General features: G+C 40.7%; 1 protein-coding gene across 1 annotated transcript in view; it reads right to left on the bottom strand.

Annotated features, from left to right (window-relative positions):
• Positions 1-14,408: 14,408 nt before the first annotated feature.
• The window catches only part of LOC141777748 (receptor-type tyrosine-protein phosphatase N2-like), a 284,709-nt gene continuing 273,827 nt past the window's right edge, over positions 14,409-25,290 (bottom strand). The window contains exons 22-23 of the mRNA XM_074652276.1: positions 21,152-21,225; positions 14,409-16,593 (exon numbers count right to left, since the gene is read on the bottom strand). Of these exons, the coding sequence (XP_074508377.1) occupies positions 16,522-16,593; positions 21,152-21,225 (146 nt within the window). The 3' untranslated portion in view covers positions 14,409-16,521. The remainder of the gene's footprint in view (positions 16,594-21,151; positions 21,226-25,290) is intronic.

Below are 25,290 nucleotides of genomic sequence, written 5' to 3'. Positions count from 1 at the left end.
GCTAATATGTCTAGGGCTTTTATTGTGAAAGGTAAGAATTAACGGCCGTTGTAAATGTGGGGGCAATAAGCATATTTCCCCAAATTAATAAATACAAAGTACTTTCTGGCCATTTGTGTTGTAAGTGGTAAATGGACACACACCGATGGCACAGCCTTCGGGAGCAATTTGGGGTTAAGTGTCTTGCTCAAGGACACTTAGACATGTGACCAGAAGAGCCGGGGATCGCACCACCGACCTTCCGATTGATGGATGAACCGCTCTACCTCTGAGCCACAGACGCCCCCCTTGTGATGCGCCGCTCTGCTCTGCTCACATTAAATAGATTATTTTTGGGTCACAACTCGTGGATTTGTCTCAATCGAGCTGCTCTCTCTCTCTCTCTCCTCTCGTCCGTCCGCTATTTTTCCCTCAGTTCAATGCATTATGGTATATAGTGATCGGTTAGTGACCATCATTGTCCACTACTTTTTATGATGCATTGTGGGATACTTTGAGTCCACTATATAGGGTATAATAATTCCCACTATACAATCAGAAAGCATTACAAAATGGCAAACACACTAGATAGTTGGTAGTGAGTGATTTCGGACACGGTCATTGTCTTCCAAATATTCTGAATAAAAAGTTGGGCTGTATACTTTACACCCTTTATGCTGCACACCTGGCCACAGGTGTCCCTCCTCTGCGATGCTGGGGGACATTTGCAAAGACAGAAGTGTTTGGTCTCTGTCTCTCTTTCACTTTATCTCTCTCTCTCTCTCTCTCTCTCTCTCTCTCTCTCTCTCTCTCTCTCACACACACACACACACACACACACACACCACCCAGATGGTGGAGGAGCCACTCAGTCGCAGCTCTTATCTTTGAAAATTGCTCAAGTCTGCACGTCGAAAATACCTGCTGCTGCAGTCTTTGATTCCCAGAGAAGGCAGGAAGACACATGTCTATGTGTGTCTATGTGTGTGTGTGTGTGTGTGTGTGTGTGTGTGTGTGTGTGTGAAAGCCTTATAAAGAGACACATAGGAAGGAAGCGAGTGTGTGTCTGTGCATGATTGCCACAGTGGGGAGTATGTCAGCTAGTGTGTGTACACTTGTGAGAATTAGGATTGTGCAAGATGCTGGGAGGTTTGTGTGCGTGTGTGTGTGTGTACCAGATCCGTGACAAGCCAACTGTGACAGGCTCTAATAGCTCTCGAACACATCCGTCTGAACACGCCGCCGCTCGTTGTGTGTGCGTTTCCTCTGTCTGTTTTATCTCTGGTTCCGTTATCACCTCAAGTCTTCTCCTTCGCTCCCAGCTCAGCACGGCTCTCCTCCACTGCCAACGCCAGCGGAGCGAGACAGATAGAGAAGGAAGTTGGCCGAGAAATGGCATCGATGGGAAGTTCAGCTCGGCGGCGAAAACTCTGAGCTCAGACCTTTGGCAAACACGGGGCGCCCATGTTAGCGTGTGAAAGTAGATTTGAGCCGGTCGATGAATTGAGGAGGTCGCTAACATCCGTCTTCACACTCACAACCTTTAAGCTGCCTTAGATATTATCTGAGGGAAGACGGCTTAGAGTGAGTGACGGGATGAGGATGGAAATCAGCCACTTCCAATCACAGTTTCCTCGAGTTGCAACCCGGTCTTCTAAACATTGTGTTCATATACAAATCAACATGTACTACTTTGTGCTTCAAGTGAGTGTAGACTTTTTCATCATTTAAGACTGCAACCTTTTCCTGTCTTTAATATATACTAATATTATGATAAATCTGATCTTAATAAACAGATATCTTCAAATACAGATGCTTTGGCAGTGGCCTGCGGCATCTTGATACCGACGCACAAGGCACCCGGTAGCGTCTGTATGAAATGCCCCGGGCTTTCAAATAACTCCAATGTAAACCCATCCGCGTCATTAATAGACGCTCAGAGCAACTGATGTAGTATTTAGAGCAAGAAGTCCTCTAACAGCGGGAGTGAGGGGTGGAGGATGGGTCAAACAAACACAGAACTTTAACTCAGGGGACATTCGTGTACACTGTGGAAGCAAAAGTTGAGTGTTTTTTACTGACGACGTTTGGTCACATGACGCTACGTCTGTAGCTTACGTTATGCCAGGCACACACTACACAAGAATCAAGTCGATTATCAGCCTGATTCCTCCTCCCGACAATGGTCAGCAAAGCCTCGATTTTTTGATGGTTCTAAAGATTATCTTTCCAGATATTCCTGTGGGGTTAGCTATGGTATTTAATAGTGATTTTTACATCGCTCAATCGCCTCGGAAGTCCATTGTGGCTGCACCGATTTGAAATCGTAAATATTAAACATGTTCAATATTTACGATCGGATCTCCCGTTGTGTGTGGGGAACCCCGACGACAGCTGATGAGGCAGTCACGTGGGAAAGAATGATGGCCGATTGAGAACCAAGCTGACTGAAGGTGAAGGACAACCACCGGCAACCAACCAAAGTAGCGCTAAAACTAACATTGCTAATTCTTCCTGCCTGTTATCTGCCACGTTTGATTGCAAGCGATTTTGCGAGGTTTAAGTTTTGTTTTAGTCGGGACTCTTGTTGTCCATGAATGAATCTGTTAGTGTGTGGTGTGATGTTTTGGCCAAGTCGTTGCTCACACTGCAGGAACAAAACTGTTCAATTTAACACAACATGTCGTTATTCGTGGGGTCTCTCACATTTTCAACATCTGTTAAGATCTGAAAAATGTTTTAGTTTGGGCCAGACTTTATGTTTCAAGCGTACTTATTTTAAGCCAAACTATGATGTTCTGTCATTATAGCGATGCCGGGGCTTCTATCCCAAGCTGCAAAATATGATGAGTGGGGAAAGGATCACGTTGGCATATGAATGTAAAATCTGTAGGCAACAGGACAGGATTTGGACCGCTCGGAAGAGTTCTGGTTTCCCTCTGTAATCCAAGTAGTATTGACCAATCACGTTTGAGCAGGCTTTGGTTGAATGCAGGTAAAGAGTCCATGTGGAGAGCTAAAGAGCGGAAGGCTTTGGACGAAATGCAATCTGGGAACTCGCTGGCTATCGGCTGACGATGATTTAGCTTTTTATTAACTTTGCTACTTGTGAAAGAATCCGGTCGCAGATGTCGTCTCTCAACTCCAACTCGTCTCAAGCTTCTAATTAGACTGTAAATAATAAGCAGCGCACGGAAGAGGAAGTCTAAGAACCTCAGAAATCCCATAAATCAAGTTACGCTGGGTTATGCGCCAAAATCCAGAAGTTACTCGTCACTTTTTCATCTTTCATACTGTATGTTTTGGTGTTTTTCAGTGCCCGTGTTTGGTATTCTGTTTCCCAGGAAGACTGACTGGTTCTCAGTGCTGTGGCAGTAGTCGTGGATGTTAATAAAACTCAACATTGAATGCTGAGCACAGACAGTCCTAGAGTCCTACTGACTCCCCTCATGGGGACTGATTAGCGCTACTGAACTCGTTTCACTCAGCTGTTCCATAATATATGTCCCAACATGCGGGAGGGATGACTGCAGTTTTAGGCTGCTGCATCACTCTGGAGCTGCTTCATAACACCAAACAGAATCCAAATCGAGCATCAAATTTACATTTGACTGGAAGAGACCCGGCTCTTTTCTTAGATGTGCGTAAAGACTGATTCCTGTGGAAGCTGCACCCACTGGACACCGAGGCGGTATAGATGCTCTCACTCAGAGGGTTGTTGGTTTTGATACCAGACTGGAAACCTGAGGGTGCAGAGGGTGTGGAAGAAAACACTTCATTAACTGCCTTCGATCAGAGAAATTCACCTTACAGCCCCATGTAGTTCTCAGGTGTTGCCCTGCACTTGATTGTTAATCAGAAGTTGGGATTTCCCACATCCTACTAGAAATATGCTCTGACTCGGGAAGTCAGACAGTTTCTCAAACCTCAGTTTCTAAATTCAGACACATGCCTCAGGGACACTGGCCAGCACCAAACAACACCCAGACGAGTTGGAGAGCAGCTGGTGGGACATCTAGCAACTAAAGAGACCAACAGTTTTCTCAGGAGTTTCTTAGACCAAACCAGAGCTTAAAGGAGAGTGAATATTGGACTTACACCTCCACTTGAATGCTAAAGTTGCTAATATGTTAGTCAAGAACTTTGTTTTGATATTTTTTTTCTTTAATTGGCTAGAAATGGATTAATGTGTCAAGTAAAAGTAAAGTTACTTCCATAAAAATCTGCCCGAAGGAATAGTGTAACATTTTGGGTACCAGTCTCGATACTACTCTCATGTCTGTGCATTAAAGGGATAGTTTGGGTATTTTGAAGTGGGGTTGTATGAGGTACTTATCCATAATCAGTGTATTACCTGCAGTAGATGACAGTCAGCATGCCCACAGTTTGGAGAAACAGACAGGAGTATCAGCACGGGAGCAAAGCAATGTGCTGCTCTGGACGGGGGCAGCAGCTAAACGCATTTTAGACACCTAAAGAAATCAATATCAGTTTAAATGTACTGATGCATACTGCATTCAGTTTATCCATTTGATATACTGTCTACTTATTTAATATTTATTTATGTGTTTATTTAAGCTCTATATTTTAACTTGTACAATTTTATGTCTTAGATTCTCATTTATTTCCTTTTTATTTTATTGTATTTTCATATTTGCAGTGTATTGTGGTTTTGTTATATAGATAGTTATATATTTAACTAGATGTGTACTCAGAGAGCGCAGACCTCCGCCAAGGCAGGCTTCATGTACGTCGCTTCTGAAAAAGCCCAGTCTGCTCTGATTGGCTTGTGAGAAAAATATGGTGCACCTTTGTAAAGGTAGTTCTCGAGCTGTGGCCGATATATTCTAATGAACCTGCATGTGACATTCGAAGGGGAGCCACATCTGAACGGCTTGTTGAATCACATGTTTTCTGATCTAGACAGCCCAGAAAAAACTGACTGGTTTGTCTTATTTCACAGTTTGTGGCGGTAGACACTTCAGATACACAAATGTATGAGCACAAGCACTGAACAAGTGAGTTAAAGAGAGATATGTCACCTTTACATTTTTTAAATCTTGATTTAAGTTAAAATTAGTGCTCCGGAGCGAGTCACGTTATCGTCTCCGACCAAAACTCCGGTGTCTCCCCTGTTCCCTCCGGCCGCGGTCGGGAGGCTGAAGCAGGAAAAGCCAACACTAGGATCAGCATTGATTCATGGAGAGACCTTCGTCTGGTCAGCTAACATTACTGCCAAGCAGCTGAAATATAGAGTGATATTGTGCTTTTAGCTGACGTGTGTCGCCTCACTGTTTTGAGCGATGCTCATTCATGTCTATGTAGAGCGAGCACAAGCGCAAGCAACAGGACGCTGACTTTCGTTGACTTAACGTCCACAGGTGGCGCTGTTACCAAGACATTTCTGATTCTTACATAGAGTCCCTTTAACAGTTACAATCTTTATCTTTAAAACCTGCACTTAAAACATACCAACATAAAAATAAACCACCTTGCAACAAATAAAACCAAAGCTTTTTCATTTGCGATTGTCCTTCATGTCTACCGACACACATCATATCTATCACAGGCCCATTCTCCTCCTAATTCTCCCACGTGCACATGTCAGTCTGGTCCGGCAGCCGCACATCATTTGTAATTATGCAAAACAGTCCTTTCTCGTCGCATGGAGGAAAGCAATTTTTCTATGCAAATGGTTAAATTCCCCGTGAGGGCAGCCATTGGACACATGCTTATAAACGTGCTAATGATGAGTGACGGCGGGCGATATTGGGGTCATCACACGTGTGACACCGATGAAAATGATCAACTAAATGCCAGAAGTGTCTTCACAACGGGTGAACTGGGCAGGGGAGATGGGGCCACGTGGCACGCCGAGAGTCACAGCCGGGGCCATTAGTAATCCAATTGGACGAGGCAGTAATGAGAAAAGATCTGAGGGGTGATTTAAATTAAAAGAATTTATTTTTTCCATTTTAATAATTTTCTTCCAGCGTCTTTGAGATGCTGGTTGAAGTGGTAATCGTTCAAATCCTTCACAGTGCAATACAAATACACCTGAACGTTTTATGATCTTAATTGGGTTGTAAATATCACTGGAAATTGGGCTCAAATCATATTAAATTGCCGTCATTCACCTTCACTCTGAAGATTTCACAGCAGTGGAACGACCTCTTGATTGTCACACTCATCAGTTTACATGAGAGGAGGCAGATATCTGGAGGTCAGGGGTGTTTACTTCAAGCCTGCAGGGCTCCATCATAACCCCTGCTTTGTTCAGGGTTGGTCTTTGGCGTCCAGTGTGATAACAATTTCCATGATTCCTTTTTTTTTCTCACTTATCAGGGTGTGTTCTAACGTTCTAGAAGTAGCGGTTATCCACAGCGCCCACTACAGTGCTGGAGTGTACAGTACACAGCCACGGAAAGGGCAATAAAGGGAAGCTAACGCCACATGCACAACTTCACGCATTGTCGGATTAAGAGAAACCGGAAGTCATTGATTCCAATGGAGGTTGAATGACAGACAGTAAGGCATCAGTACCCCTTGTGGCTGTTGGATTTGATGCATTGGATTTTTCCAAACTGTGTGTTGAAGCCGGACTGTCAGTACTACCGGAATTAGGACAAAAGGACAAAAGGAATCCTGTAAACAAAATATTTTTTAGGCTTTAGTCAGACAAAATGAAATAAGTTCTTTGCCCAAACAAAAAGTTGAATTAAGATTTATACTTTATACAATTATAATGTAACTTGCTTTTTTAAATTCCCTCCAAAATGCATCATTATCGGGACGCTTTCCTGCTCACGATCACATGAATACATGACATTCGCTATCGTTGGACCATTTCCGAATCATGCACCGTGATTTCAACCCTACTCCTCATATTTTGGCGTTAGGGCAAAAGCCTCGGCATCATTTTAGTCATGCCTTCGGCATGTTATCTTGAAGCTGAAGGTTTGCGCGTGGTTAACGTTGTGAAACGGTGGCGGTTGGGTTCAGGCAACAAAACCACTTAGTTAGGGTTAGAAAAAACATAATTTTTACGAAACCTAACAAGGTAATTTTGTTGCCTAAACCTAAAAAAGTAGTTTTGTTGCATTTTTGTTTTGTTTTGTTTCAATTTACAACGTTATCCATGTGTTTAAAACTGTTTAAAACTGCAACCATAATCCGTGAGGAAATACGTTTCCCTTGGAAAGTAATTGAGAATGCAGTTTAGTTGTATAGAAACGTAATTTTGTAGAGGACAGGGTTGGTATCAAGATGCCATGGGCCACTGTCCAAGTATCTGTATTTGACGCCCTTGGGAGAGAGACAAGCCTGAATCACAAGAACCCAGCTTCGCATTTTGGTCACGATAACTGTCTGCTGTTTGGTTATAATGGCAGGGATACGTGGATACAGCAAGAATTAGGCTTTCCTCAATGTTGTTTTGGTGATTTCGTCCAAGTTCGTGAAGCAAAGAGCTCAGCTGTGCTGTTGCAGACGTGGGGACTACATCAAGAAAAATGAACCACCAAAGTAGCGGAGCAAGTTGTGCACGCAGTGTAAGATTGTACCTTGATTATGATGTCCGACCCCTGTGTGCCCTTTAGACGGGTACTCAACCCCCAACAGCTCAGCTAACAGGAGTCTGCTGATGCGGGAGATTTTACAGCTGTGTTTTCATGACCGCATTTTATTTTATGTGTTCAGTAAACCCTCGGATAGATAATCAGTTAAAACTGACTGTTATGACAGTGTGTGTGTGTGTGTGTGTGTGAGTACGTGTGTGTGTGATTGCCATTCACAGTGAAACACTGACATTTCAGAGATGATGAGTCACGCTGTCTACAACGCCTTCTATTGATCACGGAAAAGTCACAGAATATCCGACAGTGTGCGTACGCTGCTCGCAGACTAATGTACGAAAGGGGACACAAAATATTTGAACCGCCGTTGTGAAACTGCAGACGTCTCTTTTTTCGGAACAAAACTCCTGCATCCGTCTGTGAACTGCAATAAGCCTTTTCAGATTTCTTCTCGCTGCGAGAATAACAATGGCCCATTAGCAGCCCCGGCTGTGATACAGCGAATTGCTACACCATGCTTTATTACAAATAACAGCAGATGATTTTGAACTGCACACTGACATGACTGCTGACTTTCAGGGAACCTCATTAGCCAGCAGGAGAATAACTGTATATTTCACTCGATGCGGTGCGGAGAGCCACAATGATATTGTAACTGCATGCCCGGGCATCGTGTTTAGATGTAAAGTAAAGTCGACTACTGTGAGTCTCAGTGCATGCTGCTGCTTTCTGAGGGGGAAAAAGTCGAGGCAATTATGTGTTTGTTTTTTTCCTTTTTCACTTGTATTGAAAGTTCTCACAGGCGTTTATTTGCTGAATGAGTTTCATGACCTCTCAGGCCCTTGAAAACTTCTTACAATCCCCATTGTACTATTTCAAATATGCCTACGTGTCAAAGGGAATATAAACATACATTTCCTATTTTTTGAAAACTTCATTTTTGCAAATCCATGTCCGTGTATGTGTGATTTTTTTTCTTCAACATTATAGTGGCAAATTACACCACAGTAATAAAACCTTTCCTGCGTCAAGGACAAAAATCCAACTTGACTTGAAAACAACATTACACAATTATTAATTACAGTAGCAATGTATCAACTACAAGCTTATTGTAGATTTTTTTTTTTAAATACAATTCCTTCAGGCTTCTCTGTGATTCTGTATACACTGCACAAATTAAGTAATAACGTCTCAGTAAAACAGACTGTGGAGTCAAATGTACAACTTGTACAAAGGACAAGTATATATGCTGGAGAGTTGATAAGAGGGTTGGGAACAGGAAGGTCAGGTGATATAGAGAGGCGGAGACATACTGGAGATAACTGATGGACAGAAGACATCAGTGACTGATGAGACTAAGGACAAATGAGGTGAAATATCCTAATAATATAAAGTGGCTTCATCCTTGACAACTTGAGCATCAGTTGTGAATGGTGAGCTGCGGCTCTTACTGTTAGTTAACCAGCGATGGGGGGTGTGTGTGATGGAGATGACAGATGGTCTGTTTTTCTCTCGACAAGATGTCTCCATGAAATGTACTGTGGGTATTCATGGTCCCCGGGGGAAGAACCCTCATCATCTCGGCGACCTTGGACTTTTGCTTTATAGCTTCACTTTCCAGCCCAGTTGCCAAGAAAAAATGTTGGCATTGTACATTGTGCTTTTTGGTATGTATGCAAACCACGGATACTTCGAATGTGGATGTTTTTGCATTCAGTCAGAAGCAGTGATGTAGTATATCAAGCGACCGTTATTGAAATTTATATGGTATAACAATGAGTATAACAAGCGATAAAAACCACTGCGGGCGAGACGGAGGGTCAAACAAACACAGGAAACCGCTGTTTGTGTCCCGTGTGTAACCAAAAGGAAATGTTGACTTTACGCTTGTTACGAAACAATAAAGTCCGCTAAGGGCAGTTATTTATTTACGCTAGTTACATTGTTACGTTACGTTATGTTATTACATTATTACATCATTATTTTAACACAAACCGTGATGTTTAACCTTAACCAAGTAGTTCTGTTGCCTAAACCTAACCAATTGTTTGACAACGTGACACGAGGTTGACATGAAGCGTATTTTGAAACGTATTCTGATTCAGAAACATCAACATTCAACGTATCCGTGGTTTGCAGAAATGTACAATGCCAACATTTCTTCTGGTTTATTTAGGATAAAGAAAATAGAATTGTCACTATGTTGTTTGTACCTCCAACACTCCTTCTATTATGGGCTGAATTGAACATTAGATACTAGAGGGGCTTTTTTCCTGCTTGTGTATGATTGGATATTTGTAAGCTGATCAACATCTGAACTATGGTCTCATACACTGTTCTTAGCTATACCTACGAAAAGCAATGCACCGTAATTCATGTACAGTATTTCCCACGATATCAATTTGTGTGTAATTCATGTAATTGTGAAGCAGGAAATATAAAGAGTGACGAACGCCGCATAGGAAGGAGGTCAGGGTGGATAGGTGGGTCTAAAAACACAGGACTTTCGCCCAGGAGACAGGCGTTGCTTTATTTGTCAAGTAAATTACGTACTTAAGTTCCGCCACTTCTGAATTTATATTAAGCCAAACCAGGATCTTTTCCTAAACTAAATAGTTTTGTTGCCTTATCCTAACCAAGTTAATCTTTTCCTAAGCCTAAATAAGTAGGTTTCTTACCTAAACCTGAGGAAGTAGTTTCCTGTGAAGACAGAAGTTAAATTTTTCGTTAAGATATCATACGAACCGTTGTATGGGAATACCTTGATAGAGTAAACAGAGTTGCTTGGACATTATTACTGGAAAGACATGCTCTTGAATTTGAGATCTCAAAACCTCAATAAAACAATAACAATAAAACCAAACCTATGTACATGGCTAAATTGTAGGGTATCGTCTTTCACCACCATTGCAACTCAATTCCCAGTGAAAAGTTTAGCCCCAGTGCAAATTACTGGAACCACTAGGTAAGACAGGACAAGTTTACTTGTATAGCACCTGTTCAAAGATAAAGGTAATTCAAAGGCTTAGAAAAATAGACACAGAACATTCATGTCAAAATATCATATAATGAAGTCTTTAATGCAGACTTTGTAGCTGCATGTGAACCAAATCTAAGGCCCTAAACTTGTGTACATACTTCACAAGTCTATCCTTACCACAGCCTACGGGTTTGCATATAGAATGGTGGAAGGTGGTGTCTGTGTGCAGCTTGGTGTGAAAATACAACACTTAAGACACTCTAAATCTACTCATATGACTCATCATAGAAGATAGCAGCATCTTGCTGAATCGATTCCCCTACTTCCTACTCTCTAAGTCAACACTGCTGGCCGGCAACACAAGCTTATGTACCGAGAGCGTTTTCTCCACAATCAATACCAAAGCTGATGTTTCACCTGAATAAGCACTCTAGAAGAGCTATTCATCCACTCGGCTTCATCTGTAAAGACGCCGGTTGAATAATAATGTCATGCTGGTGTCGTACCTATGTGTAAAAAAGAAAATAGACATTTCATTCTGGCAACAGAAAGGCTAAGAGCAGTGATTAGGGCCACAGATGATCAAACTATTTGACACTGTCTATTTTTTAAAGAACTGAGCAGGTATCCTCAACCCTTAGCTGATCATTATATTGAATTCCATTTACCTGCTTTAGTTTCAGTCTTGCTATTGTGCATGCTGGCTCAATGGGACACGTGAATAGAACGGAGCCATCCTTAATGTTATTAGTAACACCTGCGCTCGAATTCCTACTATGACTAGTCAAAATGTCAAATCAGATGACAACATTAGTGGGGCTGCTCCTATAGCTCAAATCATGGTATGGTTCAGTTTCAGTCTCCGTGTGTTCAGACAAAGTTAGCGTCTGGCAACTAAAGAGCCACATATTTTTTCTCTGCAAGGCAGTTGCATTTTACAAAGGCAGCTTCCTTTATCATTGATTTTTCAAAAAATGCTTCCTTAAATTACTTCTCTCATGATTGTCCGTTTAGAATGGCCTAGTTGCCAGGAAAAGAAGTTGGCATTGTACGTTTCTGTAAACCACGGATACGTTGAATCTGGATGTTTTTGCATTCAGTCAGAGCAAGTGATGTAGTACAACGAGCGTCCGTTATTGAATGTTAAGTGGTATAATAACGAGTAGAAGAAGAAAGAAATTCAATTAGGGCGGGTTGTACGGGTGGTGAATGGGTGAAACAAATAGAGGGCTTCCACGTTGTTTTACGTCACGTTGTTTTACGTCACGTTGTTTTACGTCACGTTGTTTTACGTCACGTTGTTTTACGTCACGTTGTTTTACGCAACGTTGTTTTACGCAACGTTGTTTTACGCAATGTTGTTTTACGCAATGTTGTTTTACGCAACGTTGTTTTACGCAACGTGTTACGTAGAGTTGCTACGCTTTTTACATAACGTTACTTAACAAAATTCGCTAAGGCTGGTTGTTGTTTATTTATGCTATTTACATTGTTGCGTTAAGTTGTTACATAACATTAAGTTACGTTGTTAGGTTATGTTGTTACGTTACGTTGTTAAGTTATGTTAAGTTATGTTGTTAAGTTATGTTAAGTTATGTTGTTAAGTTATGTTGTTACGTTATGTTGTTATATTACGTTGTTAAGTTATGTTGTTAAGTTATGTTGTTAAGTTATGTTGTTACGTTATGTTGTTATGTTACGTTAAGTTATGTTGTTAAGTTATGTTGTTAAATTGTTAAGTTATGTTGTTACGTTACGCTGTTACATTACGTTGTTACGTTACGTTGTTACGTTACGTTGTTACGTTATATCCAAATGTTTCAGTGCCTTTTTACAGCAGGAATTATGACCACTGTGTGTTCCTTATATTTTAAACTCTATGAAAGTTTAGCTTTTGCATTTTATTGTACATTACAAAACCATGACCCCGAAACCTTGATATAAAACCATGAATTCTGTGAAGCCTACCATTAAGGTTGTGGATGTACTAGGTGGCAACTCCCCATGAACAACTTCAAAGAATGATATTGTGAATGAGAGGCAGAGTGAGTGATTCTGAAGGAGAGGAGTAGGTGTTCTCAGAAAACTTTCACTGGATGAAAAAAAAAGGGATACGGATGTTGAGCAGCAAACACTATCTACTACAGGATGCTGCGTTGTATCACGCCTAACCCGACGACTCCGTGTCTGATTTAAAATGCAGCCGGGTGTTCAGTGCTCTATAAAACAGATGTTTCACCGCCCACCCAGATGGTGGGCGAATGATTGTGTATAATTACGTCCCGAGCATAAGTTTTTATGAACAGTGGTAAGACAGAAAAAAGACAGAACTAACAAGTCAGGATTGCATTACAATACTGCATCGACAATGAGACTTTATTCACAATTTGTTTACACCAATAGAACAAAATATCTTCTGTTGTTTTTTTGTTTTATGTACAGAGTGTTAATGCAACAGACCAGCCATCTATTGATACTTGATTGGAGTGTGTGAAAGACAGAACAGCATTGTGGAACATGACCTACTGAGCTGCAAAAACAATACCCATTATAACATGTTGACTTGCATTAAAAATGGCCGGTAGAATTTCAATTATTTCAATGACGTTTCACGTATTTCCCTTTTTTCTAACATACATGATGGTATCTTTAAAACGGCAGAAACATTAAGATCCAACTTTACATTGAACAAGCTGTTATAAGGAGCATTTCTTGCAACATGTTTCACTTTTGTGATGAAAAATGAGTCGATTCCAACAACATGACACCAGCTTGCTGCAGTGTTACATCATATTGATACTGCACCACCTTTCAACGTGCTTTAACCATGATCCGCACAGTCGAGAGATGATAATCCTTGGCTTTTGCACTTCTAAAGTCCTTGGAGCTTCCCGTCCAGTACATAGTCTGGAATAAAGTGTTTGTTTGCTAAGATCAACTTTAGGCCACATAAAAGTACAGTTGAACACTCATTTGTTGAATAAATAGCCATGCACTAGTAGCAGAGTGTATGCAAGTCATATCATGGGTGATTCAAATAAGATTTGACAAATAAATCTACAATTTCATAGATAGACATTTGAAATCTGTTAATTTATTGTCAGCTAATTGAAAGTAGTGAAATTAAGTTGATTTTACACAAACTATAAGCTGTTTCCCAAAGGCATCTTTAGATAACGGATGTGTTCACCCCAAGCAGGTTAGTCGTGTTTTGTTCAATTAAACCAGATATTGAGCTCCGTTCTCTTACTTATCCCAAAACCTAATGGTTTATATTATTTCTCTCAGCCCACGAACACAGTGGTTTATGGGTAAAACCATGTCCCTGCCCTCATATTTGGAAAGCCAAGAAAAAAATTTAATGACCTCTAGACTGATGCTTGTGTTTGACAGGTTACCAGAATTCTCCAATATACAGGCTACTTGTGAAAAATCTTAATTTTGTTTCTAGGCCCATGGAGGCATTTAACTGGGCAGCGTGAATCTTAAATAAACCAAGTAGTATATCTTTGACTGCATGTCAGAGACTTTCAGAGTTTTAATGCAGTTTGTCTGCTTTCTAGGCAGCCATTGGTTTCCATTCATAGCAATAGCAATATAGTAATAATTTATCAAAAGGAATGCATATAATAAAGAATAAATAACAATAAGGCATTAAGTATTTTTGGTTCAGAAATGTAGGATGAAGCTTTAAAGCTTATTAGAAATACGCATTTTACGTAGCATAGTCCAATAAGCAATTTATTCACTAGGTTTAGGCTATACAAAACAAGACAAAAACAATAACAAATGTACATATAATATAAATATAATTTTACATAAAGGCCTATTTTGAATAGATTTTTTGGCTCAAGTTCAATTATTTTTGTGTGGCAATGTGGTTGTGAGTGAAGACTGATTTGAAAAGTTCACTCTGTATTATGTTCTAACAATAATTCATCCACCAATAGATTTTAATCCTCAGAAATGAACGGAAATAAATGGCTGCCTGGAATATAGGCATAATACTGTATGTTCAAAAAAATTGAGAAACACAGGATTTAGTTAGCAGCAATAAAGTTCAAGTGGTTTGAAGTAAATGGGCTAAAACATGTAAAACAATCACTGATATGGTCATTTAATGCTGCTCCTTTCATTTAACAAAACAACAGTTAGTCTCAGGATGCTTTTGGGAAAACCAGCTGAGTGTCACCGCAAACTAGTTTTCAACGCAATAAAGGTTCAGCTACCGTACATGTACAAATCATCCATTAATGCTACATAGAAGAACTGCTATTCAGAAGCAAGACTATCCTCTTTTATCATAAAAGTTCTGGTCAGAAACACTTTATTTTACAACGGCCTCATTCCAGCGTTCAGATTGATTAATAATGTATTATTTAAAGTACACAAGATTGCTGCTGTTGAACTGATTCAAAGACTCTCACAAACTTTTTGGACTGAAGGGAACTTGCTGCCCTCAAATTATTAAAGCGTGCAGTGTTTATCAGAGGGATTTTCATTAAGCAACAGCACAGCAAACCTTTAATCCACAGGTTAATCCGCTGAAATAAGGCCATTTTAAAACGGAGCGTTACACACAAGCCTAGTTTCCGCGTGGCTGGACACATTTACGAGTCCATCTACTCTGTTTTTATTATTAAGGCAGACATGAGTGTAACTTCACTGACAAGCCACACTTTTTGGTTGTCCACGAGAGAAAATGATTCAGGTTGAAGAAACACAATATTGCTTCTACGAGGATAATGAGAATTACACATTGAAAAATATATATATATATATATCCATGTTATTTCACCTCACATCCAGTGCCAGCATCTTTTTTTATATTTCTCACAATAAGTGGAAAATTGCAGATGTTTTAATGGAGTTGGCACAAGTTTTTGGAGACAACGCCCTATTGGCAGTTTTTCATCACTTACTGTTAAGAAAAAGAAAAATCCTCACACTCTTACTGCATGACAACATATCAGAAAGCATGGCTCTAAAAATCAGACATAAATATGATTGACATGAATGTCAACATCACACACACACACACACTCAAAACAAAGACCAATGAAATAGAAACTATGATAAATATACTACAGAAATATTTTTTTTATCAATCTATGAAAATGTGTTTGAATATCACTTTGGAAAACAGGCTGCATGGATCGTTACAATAGAAGGAAGGTCTATCTATGTACAGGACTGGTTCAACGGTTTCCTTACACAATGTTTACTAAGATGAGAGAGGAGAGGAGGAGATGGGGAGAAGTGGAAGGAGGAGAAGGTAAAAGGAGAGGAGGCAAGAGGAAAGGAGGAGAAATTTGGAAAAATAAGGGAGAGATATAGCGGGAGACGTTAGGAGACAACGAGGAAATAAAAGGATAGGGTGGTTAAAAAGATATACAGGATAAGAGAAGCCACATCACAATGGGAAAGGAGGGGAGAAGAGTATAGGACAGGACGGGAAAGACTGGACCAAATGAATAACAATTGGACTGTAGGTAGAAAAGGATGAAAAACTGGGATGGGAAAAGAGGAGATGAAATGAGACAAAAAAGAAAGAGGGGGATAACAAGTGGAGAAAGTAGGAATTGTGGTGATGGGAGGAGGAAATATAAGGACAGTCCTCTAGGTGAGACAGGGGAGGAGGTAGAAGAGGACACAAGAGAATAAAGAGAAGGGAAAGGAAGAAAGTTGGGGAGAGATATAGCAGGAGACGTTTGGAGGAAACGAGGAAATAAAAAGGAAAGGGTGGGTAAAGATAGAAGAGGAGAGGACAGGAAAGACTGGACAAAATGAATAACAATTGGACCAAAGGAAGAAAAGGAGGAAAAACTGTGATGGGGAAAAAAGGAGACGGGACAAAAAAGACAAAGGGGGAGGATGAGGAGAGGAGAAAACAGGAATTGTGGTGATGGGAGGAGGAAATATAAGGACAGTCCTCTAGATGAGACAGGAGAGGAGGAAGGAGGTCCATCAGAAGTAGGTTGCTCCTTCTTACTGAGGAAGAGCTTTCAGAATGGCGTTCACCTCCTCCGCAACGGCCGTCAACGCAAACTCAAACTGATCCTGCAGGAACAAAAAGAAAGAAAAAAAAAGAAGAAAGTGAAAACGCTGAAACGCACATATGGGAACAAAAGTCTGGAGAGCAGAGTTTGATTTCAGTGATGCGTGCTGCCAAGGAGCCCTTTGGCAAGATGATGAACCCGGTGATCCTGCAAAAAAAAGCTTTGGCTGGTTAACAAAGTCCTACTTTTGCTCCCAGTACTTCTGTAGTGTCAGTTTGATTTACTCACTAGAGTCTCTTTGAGCGGTGTCCTTTGAACAGCAAGCTCTGAGTCGCTAAAAGAAATGTCAGTCCAAAAGCCCTCGCCCTATCCCTCAGAAAAAAAACTCCCCAAAATGAATCAGCACTAGCTCCTCAACCATAAGGCTTAGATGCAAATATCTAGTCTCCTTTGAAAGGTAAGAAGCCATGGAATAGGAGTCCAATGTAAGTAAACTAAACTATATTACCATTTTCATCCTGGCCTAGTATAAAATCAACATTTCAATGGCAATATCACCATTAAAACCAACCTCCCATAGACAATGATGCAACTGAATGTCTTCTCCCACTTTTAGAGATATACTCATGCACTGGGACTTCAAAACACTATTTATTTCTATATAGTCATGTTACAAATAACATAAATATCCCAAAAATATTGAAATAATAATAAACACGATTCATACTGATCAATACTCCTATATGATCAAAGTGATCCACGCTTTACAGCAGATAAATGGAGAAAAGAAGAGCCCACAGTGTTGGTTGATACATCCACAGATTTGTTACAATGAGACAAAAATAATGATATATAGATTGTTGATGTCAGTACTTCGTTACAGTCGCCAGGTGATGACAAATAGCCAAAGGTCGCTTGGAACTGGAGGTGAAATTTGACACAAAATGGTGCCTGGCCTCTCTCCCTGCAGCTGTTCTGGTTCTCTGGTCTTCTATAATCGCTGCAGACGTGTGAGTAACTAAAAGCTGCCGTTTTGGGGCAAAAATAGCATATGCCTTTGTGAAATACTTAAACAAGAACATAGGTTTATGTCAGTGTGACTGTAAAATGTGATGTTTGACGGCTTCGTTTCCTCCGATTCGAGGTACATATTCGGATGCATAAGAAAGGTCAGAATTTCTAGTTTCCAAACGATACCAAGCATGATATTGTCGACTTTTGTAGAAAATGATCGCAGATCTTTTGATCACAACTTATATTTACGAATGTTTATTACTGTACGACTTTATTGTTAAAATACTTTGTGATAAGACATAGTTTGGAAAACATACAATTGGTTTACAGATTTTAAAAGCTGGCCTCATGTTTTCAAACCAGTATAACATTCATATCTTCTTTGACTTCTAGACCATCATGGAATAGCAATATTTCGTAACTACGTCACCCCTCTCGGGTTCAAGTTAATCAACCTCCACTTCTCAGGCTCTTATTTCTCAAAAAGTAGTCGACTAGTCAATTAATCGCAGGACATATATCATATATTTTTTCACCCAAGATCAATGATCAATTCTCCTCAAAAAGGTCTCAAATGCAACCAATAAAGGTTAGGTAATGTAGGTGGGGGGTAGGTGAAATAGCAGAATCCTTGTTTGGCTCTGAGAATCTGATTGATCTAAACCTCCAGCAGGCTTGTCTGTCTGTTTGACTGCAGTAACAACATGACTGCTTTCTTGCAGTGACAGCGGGAGTCTTTCCTTTTCTAAATACCTTAAATGATGTTTATTTAACGTAGCATCACGTAGAAAATGATTGTTCAAACAAATCTATGATCAACGACAACCAAAGTTATGCCCACGTTTCTCTTGCTGCGCGTCCAACGCGTTCTCACTCCCTTCCGAGCCCCACACTGAGACCCCTGCTGCTACCTGAGATTAAAACACTACTCAGGGCTGAAAAAACTACCTCAACCTCCTCTGTTTATTTTATCTACAATTTTGATTTACAGTTGACAAAGTGTAATTATGATGTTTTTTTCTAAAAGGATTTGCACACCAATCAAAGATTAAGTAACAAAGAAAGGAGTTATTTTTAGTATAGATGCAGAAACAGCATTATCATTTGATTTTAAGTAGGATTAAAAAGCCCTGGTGGTAAATTTAGCAGCTGAGAAGCCTTTATTTTGAATTATTTAGAAGTTATATTTAGTTATGTTTATAAGACCTACACATTTCGTTTACTGTATCAGAGGAGGAGGAAGATGAAGGGCCCCAAACAACATCTTCCCTCATCAAAATCCGAAATGAAATCCGAGTGCTGAGGCTGGGACTCGTGACCACGAGGGGAATCAATGTGTGAGAGACGCAGCGAGAGCGCCGTGACAGCCGTTTGCTGAGGATACATGGTTTAATAAAAGCCTGGATCGATACCACCGATGTTTTACACACATCCCGGCTTTCCTTTCTAATTACGTTCACAGATCAGCCGGTAATTAAAGTTTCCAGACCGAACTGGCGTCAGCCTGCGTGCACTGTGACCGAAGATGACTGTGGTTGTTTTAGGTAAAGCTCTGAGGCTGTGCATAAGTGTGATTTACTGTGTGTGTCCGTGGATGAAATCATCTATTAATGGTCACTTTTAAGGGTATATCATACCAACCAACGACTTAACTACTTCTAACCTTTAAAATGAGGTGTGTTTACCTTTTGTGACCTCTATTATTCACTCTTCAAATACTGAAAAATAACTCAATGGAACTCTATTTCCATTTCAAATACCTATTCTTTTGTAATTCAGTTCATAAAACAGAGACGGCTGCTTCAGAACTTCTGATAGTGCTACCCTGGGAGCAGGTTTTAGCCCAGATTATCACCACCCATTTGAATTCTATACATATTCCTCTGTGATCTGTGCAGACCTGACTATAATCCCTGCTCAATTACTTTTCAGAAATCGATTGATCTTGCCTGATGTGAAGGAATGAATCTTAAAAAAAAACTGCAAATCCAGCCTCAATCTAACAACGGGGCACGAAGAATACCAGCCAACTTTCAGATAAAATGAAGTTTTAATGGAGGTGTGATTTATTGTTAGAGGCCGTATACTGTGACATGGAGGTCACGGGTTTGATGCCAGCGACTGTCAACGACTAAATGTCAGATTCAAGAATAACAAGATGACATTTGAGACTCTATGGAGACGATAACTCAACTTTCTTTCCAAACTTTCCTGACAGTGCAGAAGCATCTTTAGCACAGATAGAGATGTGTACAATCTTCTCTCAGCTGATTCAAATGAATGCGCGTTAGATTACACTGTAGTTCCACCAATGTAATATGTCATCAAACGTTGGTTTTCCCTTCGTCTCCTAACGTTTGTTGCAACAACGTCGTCAGATGAGCGATCAGAATCTTTTTTCTGTCTGGTCGTTCATTTTATGCCTCGCATGCAGCGGTGTACCAGCTGCAGGAGCACAACAGATACTAGTTGACAGGAGTCCCCAGTTCACCGTCCGGGAGCGTTAACTTAGCAGCTACGGTGCTGTATGTAGTGTCGCGGACATGCAGCCACTTTCCCAGTAAAAGTCTCCACCGCACATTTAGTTTAGCAGGTTGTCAGCTGTGTGTCTGCCCGGCGTTACTTTAGCGAGTGTCCAACAAACAGTGTGTGTATATGAGCTACGTTAGCAGCTCTAGCATTGCCGGAGGCTTCGTGCTCGCCGCCACACACGTAGTCTGCGTAACTTTAGCGAGTTTCCAACAAACCGTGTGTGTGTTGGCGGTGAGTGTGAGGTTGTTGGTCGGAACGTAGGTGTAGCAGTGTGTGTACAGTTTATTTGTCGGTGAATAAATGCTACGAAACTACAACTACAACCCAGAGACCGGAGCCGACTTCCTGTATCCTGCAACTCCGGCTCCGCCTCTTAAGGTGGGCTGTTAAGGTGGACCAGCTTTTCTCCTTAAAGAGACGAGCCGCTCCTCTGAGCCGCTCAGCTTTTGAATTAATTATTAAAATGTTCTTTTAACCGTTTTAACTGACAGCGTTAATCAGTTAAAATGCTTAATGTCGGTTAACGGTTAAACGGTTAATCATTAACATCCCTAGTTTTCCCTGTTTCAAAACAGAATTGGAAAAACAAAAAACTGTGTCGTTTTTGGAATGGAAAAAACCCCCCCAAAAAAACCTGCGAGACAACAGCAGAAGCTCTACGTGGCAATCACCGTCCTTGAATACAGGCGTGGCGATCGGCGAGATTATCGTCCTTGGCCAGCCAATCAGATGTGAGTTGATTTGGGTACTTAGATGTTTGTTTTTCCGTTTTGGTTTTAAAACAGAAAAATTATGATGTTTTTTTGTTCGGTTTGAAAACGGAAAAAAACAAAGAATGATCCACACACCGATCTCTGACCTTTCTATGCTATCATTCCGGTTTGAGTGCTGTGAATGTGTATAAATGAATGAACCACACTCAGCAGGATCTTTAAAATGAAATGTTAGTTTGTTAAAATAGGTTGTGTTTTTGCAGTGTATCATCTATTGGCCTCGCTGCTACGGAACAGCTTTCCACATGAACAAACAGATCCAGGTGTGTGTGTGTGTGTGTGTTGGTGTGTGTGTGTTACCTTGGTCTGAACCATTCCCGGCCTCTGGTCCCGCAGGTGCTCCAGAGTCGCTGCAATATCAATCTCCTTGGCACCTGTCACACGCACAAACACAAACAAAAACACACACATGAAATTGTGTTGGATTGTGTTCAAAGCGCCACAAAAGATAATCCAGCTAACATCTGTCAATCTGGTGTTTTATACCGACTCCCTTTAGAACAGCAAAAGGCGATTACATTCATCCTCTTTGTACAAACACACACACACAGACTCCACAAACAGCTAGGTGGTGGTGGTGTTTTGTTGTTGGGATGAAAAAGAAGATAAAGAGGGAAAAGAAACTGTTGGAGAGGACTTTGTGAAGGAAATCACAGGCCCACATGTCCGCGGCGTTTTTCTAAAAGAAACTGAGCCGATCTTAAAGCTCCTCGTCGGCCTTTGATAGTCGTCCTGTAGCCTTTGAGCTCATGAAGGTTGCCCACCAGAGCTCTGTCAGCCCCTGCCAAAATCTAAACATGCCTGAGAGTGTGTGTGTGTGTGTGTGTGTGTTGGTCCCAGTTTACTTGCCAATCAGCCTGTCGGCGTGCCAGACTGGCAATACGCCCCGCAGCTAATGACAGTGTGACTGCCAGCAGTCGGCTGAATGACCTCTGGCCAAACACTGGTCAGATTATCAGACATTGTGATATATGACAGACAGATGATAATCCTTTTAGAGACAAACACAGATCTGTATCTGCATCTGAGGTGTGTTATCATGTGACCAATTCAGTTTAGTGAAGATCTGAAGAAATACTGTATATGAGAAGTACACGTAGTCTCTGGACTTTGGTTTGAAGCCTTGAGTTCGGCATTTTGTCCGTCGCCATCTTGATTCTTGCCCGTCGCCATCTTTTTTTGTTTTTTTTCAAGATTCAAGATTCAAGAGTTTTATTTGCCATTTGCACCTAAGTACATTGGAATTCTTCTGTACCAGAAGTGGAGCTGAGTACAACCGAACGCTGAATAAGACAATTTTAAGGCACCAAAATACTACAATTAACTTTCATGAATTGAAAACACTCTAAAGTCCCTTTCCCACTGGACAAAAAAACCCACCAACAGCCACTAACATCTGGCTTTTGTCTTCAGCGGGAAAGGTTACAATGGACATTTATTCCTGGGACAAATTACTCTGCAGTAGTCACGGGTATTTATCGACTCCAGACTCCAGTGCAATGCTAGGAGATGTGCGTTGAAGTGAATTTAAAATAAATAAAATCAACAGGGATTTGGACAATAATCTAAATTTAGTAACGTACAAAACATACAATTAATATGCTCTCCTCAAAACCACCAGACTCCAGTCAGACAACTTTACCTCGCTGATCATCGAAACACACTTCGTCCAAACTCGACAGAAACGAAATAAAGATCATGAAAACCGTCTTTGTTAGCTTGATAGAGAGACTGAATATGTATCAGATATAAAAAGAAGTAACCACCGAAGCATTTTCACTGTTTACTAACCCTGCTTCCGGTGGCGTCCGGAGCGTCCGTGACGTCAAATATGAAAAAAAATCACAGAAGAAAATACTTGTCGACTGGCAATGGGAAAGGAGTCTATTGCCTATTTTTAGCAGGTTTTCCCTTTTTTTAATTTGTGTGGAAAAAAGAGTATGCGAAAGGGTTAAAGGACAACACCCAGACCGTACAACGCCGTGGTAGCGACCTGTCAATCACAAGGTAGCCCCGCCCTAAAGCATCCCCTGCTTTATGGTCTACTTGACTCTAAATGGGACCATAATTTACTAAATGAACATCATGCTGTATTGAAGAAGACTTGAAACTAGCGATTGAGACCATAAACTCATGTTTACAATGTTTACTGAGGTAATAAATCAAGAGAGAAGTAGGCTCATTTTCTCATAGACTTCTATACAATCAGACTTCTTTTTGCAACCAGAGGAGTCGCCCCCTGCTGGCTGTTAGAAAGAATGCAGGTTTAAGGCATTTCAGCTTTGGCTTCACTTTTCAGACCTGGAGGTTGCTGCCTGGTCCAAGTCTCGTCTCAAGTTGTAATAAGAACATTGTTTTCTTTTCAAAGCTTTGTTAGTTGTGTTTTCTATATTATTCAGGGTGTGTGGCTGAATGCACAATCTGCTTGGCATCATCTTATTAATTTCTCAAGATCTTACCAAACCTTAGAGGTTTTTGTTTTTAAGTCTGAAGTGAAGTTCTAGTCTTTAGGTTGTCAACTATTGGTCACTGAGGTCAAGTCCCCACTCTACTGCTTCAGTGTCAATAACCAAATCTGTATTGCTTTACATGCTGGCAGATCTGCAAATAGAAATTTGATTATGTAAATATTATATAGGGTGAGCCTTATTTCGGTATACTTACTGTAGGTCCAAAGCAAACATCTCATCAAAGATCTTTAATTCTAGTACAACATATTTTTGCTGTATTAGTGTTTTTATTTATGATTGCTATTCATAAAGATACAATTATTAGTGACATGTACTACTACAATGTTACTTTCATCTCTTACAGTAACTGTAAAATATTCTGCCTTGGTATATTAAATTACAGATTTTTTTTCTGCGAAAAGGGAACATTGGCTTATGAATTCCTATTTAGTATGTTTTACTTTCAGATATCAAAAAACACATTTGCGTCAGTCTCTATAAGGAGTGAAAGGAGTGCAACCTTGGGAAAAGGAAATAAAAGGAAGGTAAGAAAACCACATTGAAAAGCCTGGAACACTAATGCTTTCCAGAATGTAAAGTATTCATGCAGACAAATGAACGACTGATAAAAGGGACTCCCGAGGTTTGATGCTCTAAATGCACTTCATTTCACTAGGAAAAATAATATTTTTATATATATATTAATGTGGCTTTCTTTTATTGAATAGCATTTCTGTCTAAAAAACAATATCTCCATGAGTTTATAATGGCCTTATGTCATCTCATAATGTCGTAGGAGTACGACTAATAGCTACAGGTACACAACCATTCACCATGAAGAAGGAGCAGAACGATGAAGAAAATGGGAAAGAGGCAATTTGAAAAGACAGAGAGGAAAAATAGATATTAAAGGGGCAGGAAGACATCTGAAAGAAACAGAGAGAAACGGCTGAAGAGAAAAGAGATGAGAGAGAGAGAGGTGGGAGCAACAGTTAAATTCACAAAGAACAAGAGACAGAAAAAACATTTAATTTGTTTTCTCTCCTCCTCCTCCTCCTCTATCCAAATTCTGAGGAAACAAAAAGCGCAAGATTTCTCTTTACTCCTTTCTTGTTGTGACACATAATAACATTTCTTTGTCTTGCCTGCATGAAGAGGAAAATGAATGGAGGGAGAGCTGCTCATTCACACCATTTTCTTATTCTGTTTCACAGGTTTTGTGAGTCTTTTTTTCTTTTTTACAACACAATAGACTCCCTTCTAGCCAGGAAAGCTGCAACATGCTACTCACTGCTTTAGTTTTTCTTAGGGGGGGAGGACTTAACAAGCGGGGCTATTGTGCAGGTTCTGATAAACCTCAAAATGGACGGTATTAAAGAAAAAAAAAAATCCGAGCTTTCTCTCTTTGCAAAACTCTCTCTCTTGAAGGAGACGGTGGAGGCATGGTATGAAAAACCCCGGCCTCATTTCTAACTTCCCTCCTCTGCAAGACCCTCGCTTCGGGGTTGAGGTCGATGAGGAGGACTGAGGAGGGTGGGAGGGGGAGAGCTATAGAAGAGGAGAAGGAGGAGAGAAAGATGAAAAAAAAGAAAGACAGGGCCCTTGAGGAGGCCGCAAAAGAGCCCCGAAAGCCGAAGCCGAGGACCGGGCTCAGCAGCTGGACCTGGGAAAAAAACGCAAAAAGAAACGGAGGGATGCTGAAAAGCTCTCCGGCACTCGATGGGTTTCATTGGATTCTTAAGATGAAGAGAAGAGTGGCGGGTGGTGGAGGTGGCGGTGTGAAGGAGGGGGTGGGGGGGGATGAGGGAGCCTTTTGGAAAAGAAGAAGCGAAAACAAAACGTGAGAACCACAGCAACACCTCCTCAACCCTGCAACACCGCCATAATTCTCGGTCGAATTTACAATTCATTCCTTGGGAGAAAGAGAGAGGGTGGGGAGTGATTTTGTGTCTGAGAGGGAGGAAGAAGAGGAGGAGGAGGAGGAGGAGG

The sequence above is a fragment of the Sebastes fasciatus genome, chromosome 11, assembly GCF_043250625.1.
Source record: "Sebastes fasciatus isolate fSebFas1 chromosome 11, fSebFas1.pri, whole genome shotgun sequence".
Classification (NCBI taxonomy): domain Eukaryota; kingdom Metazoa; phylum Chordata; class Actinopteri; order Perciformes; family Sebastidae; genus Sebastes; species Sebastes fasciatus.
Note: the sequence above shows the minus strand (reverse complement) of the source record. Positions and strands in the feature narration are given on the sequence as shown.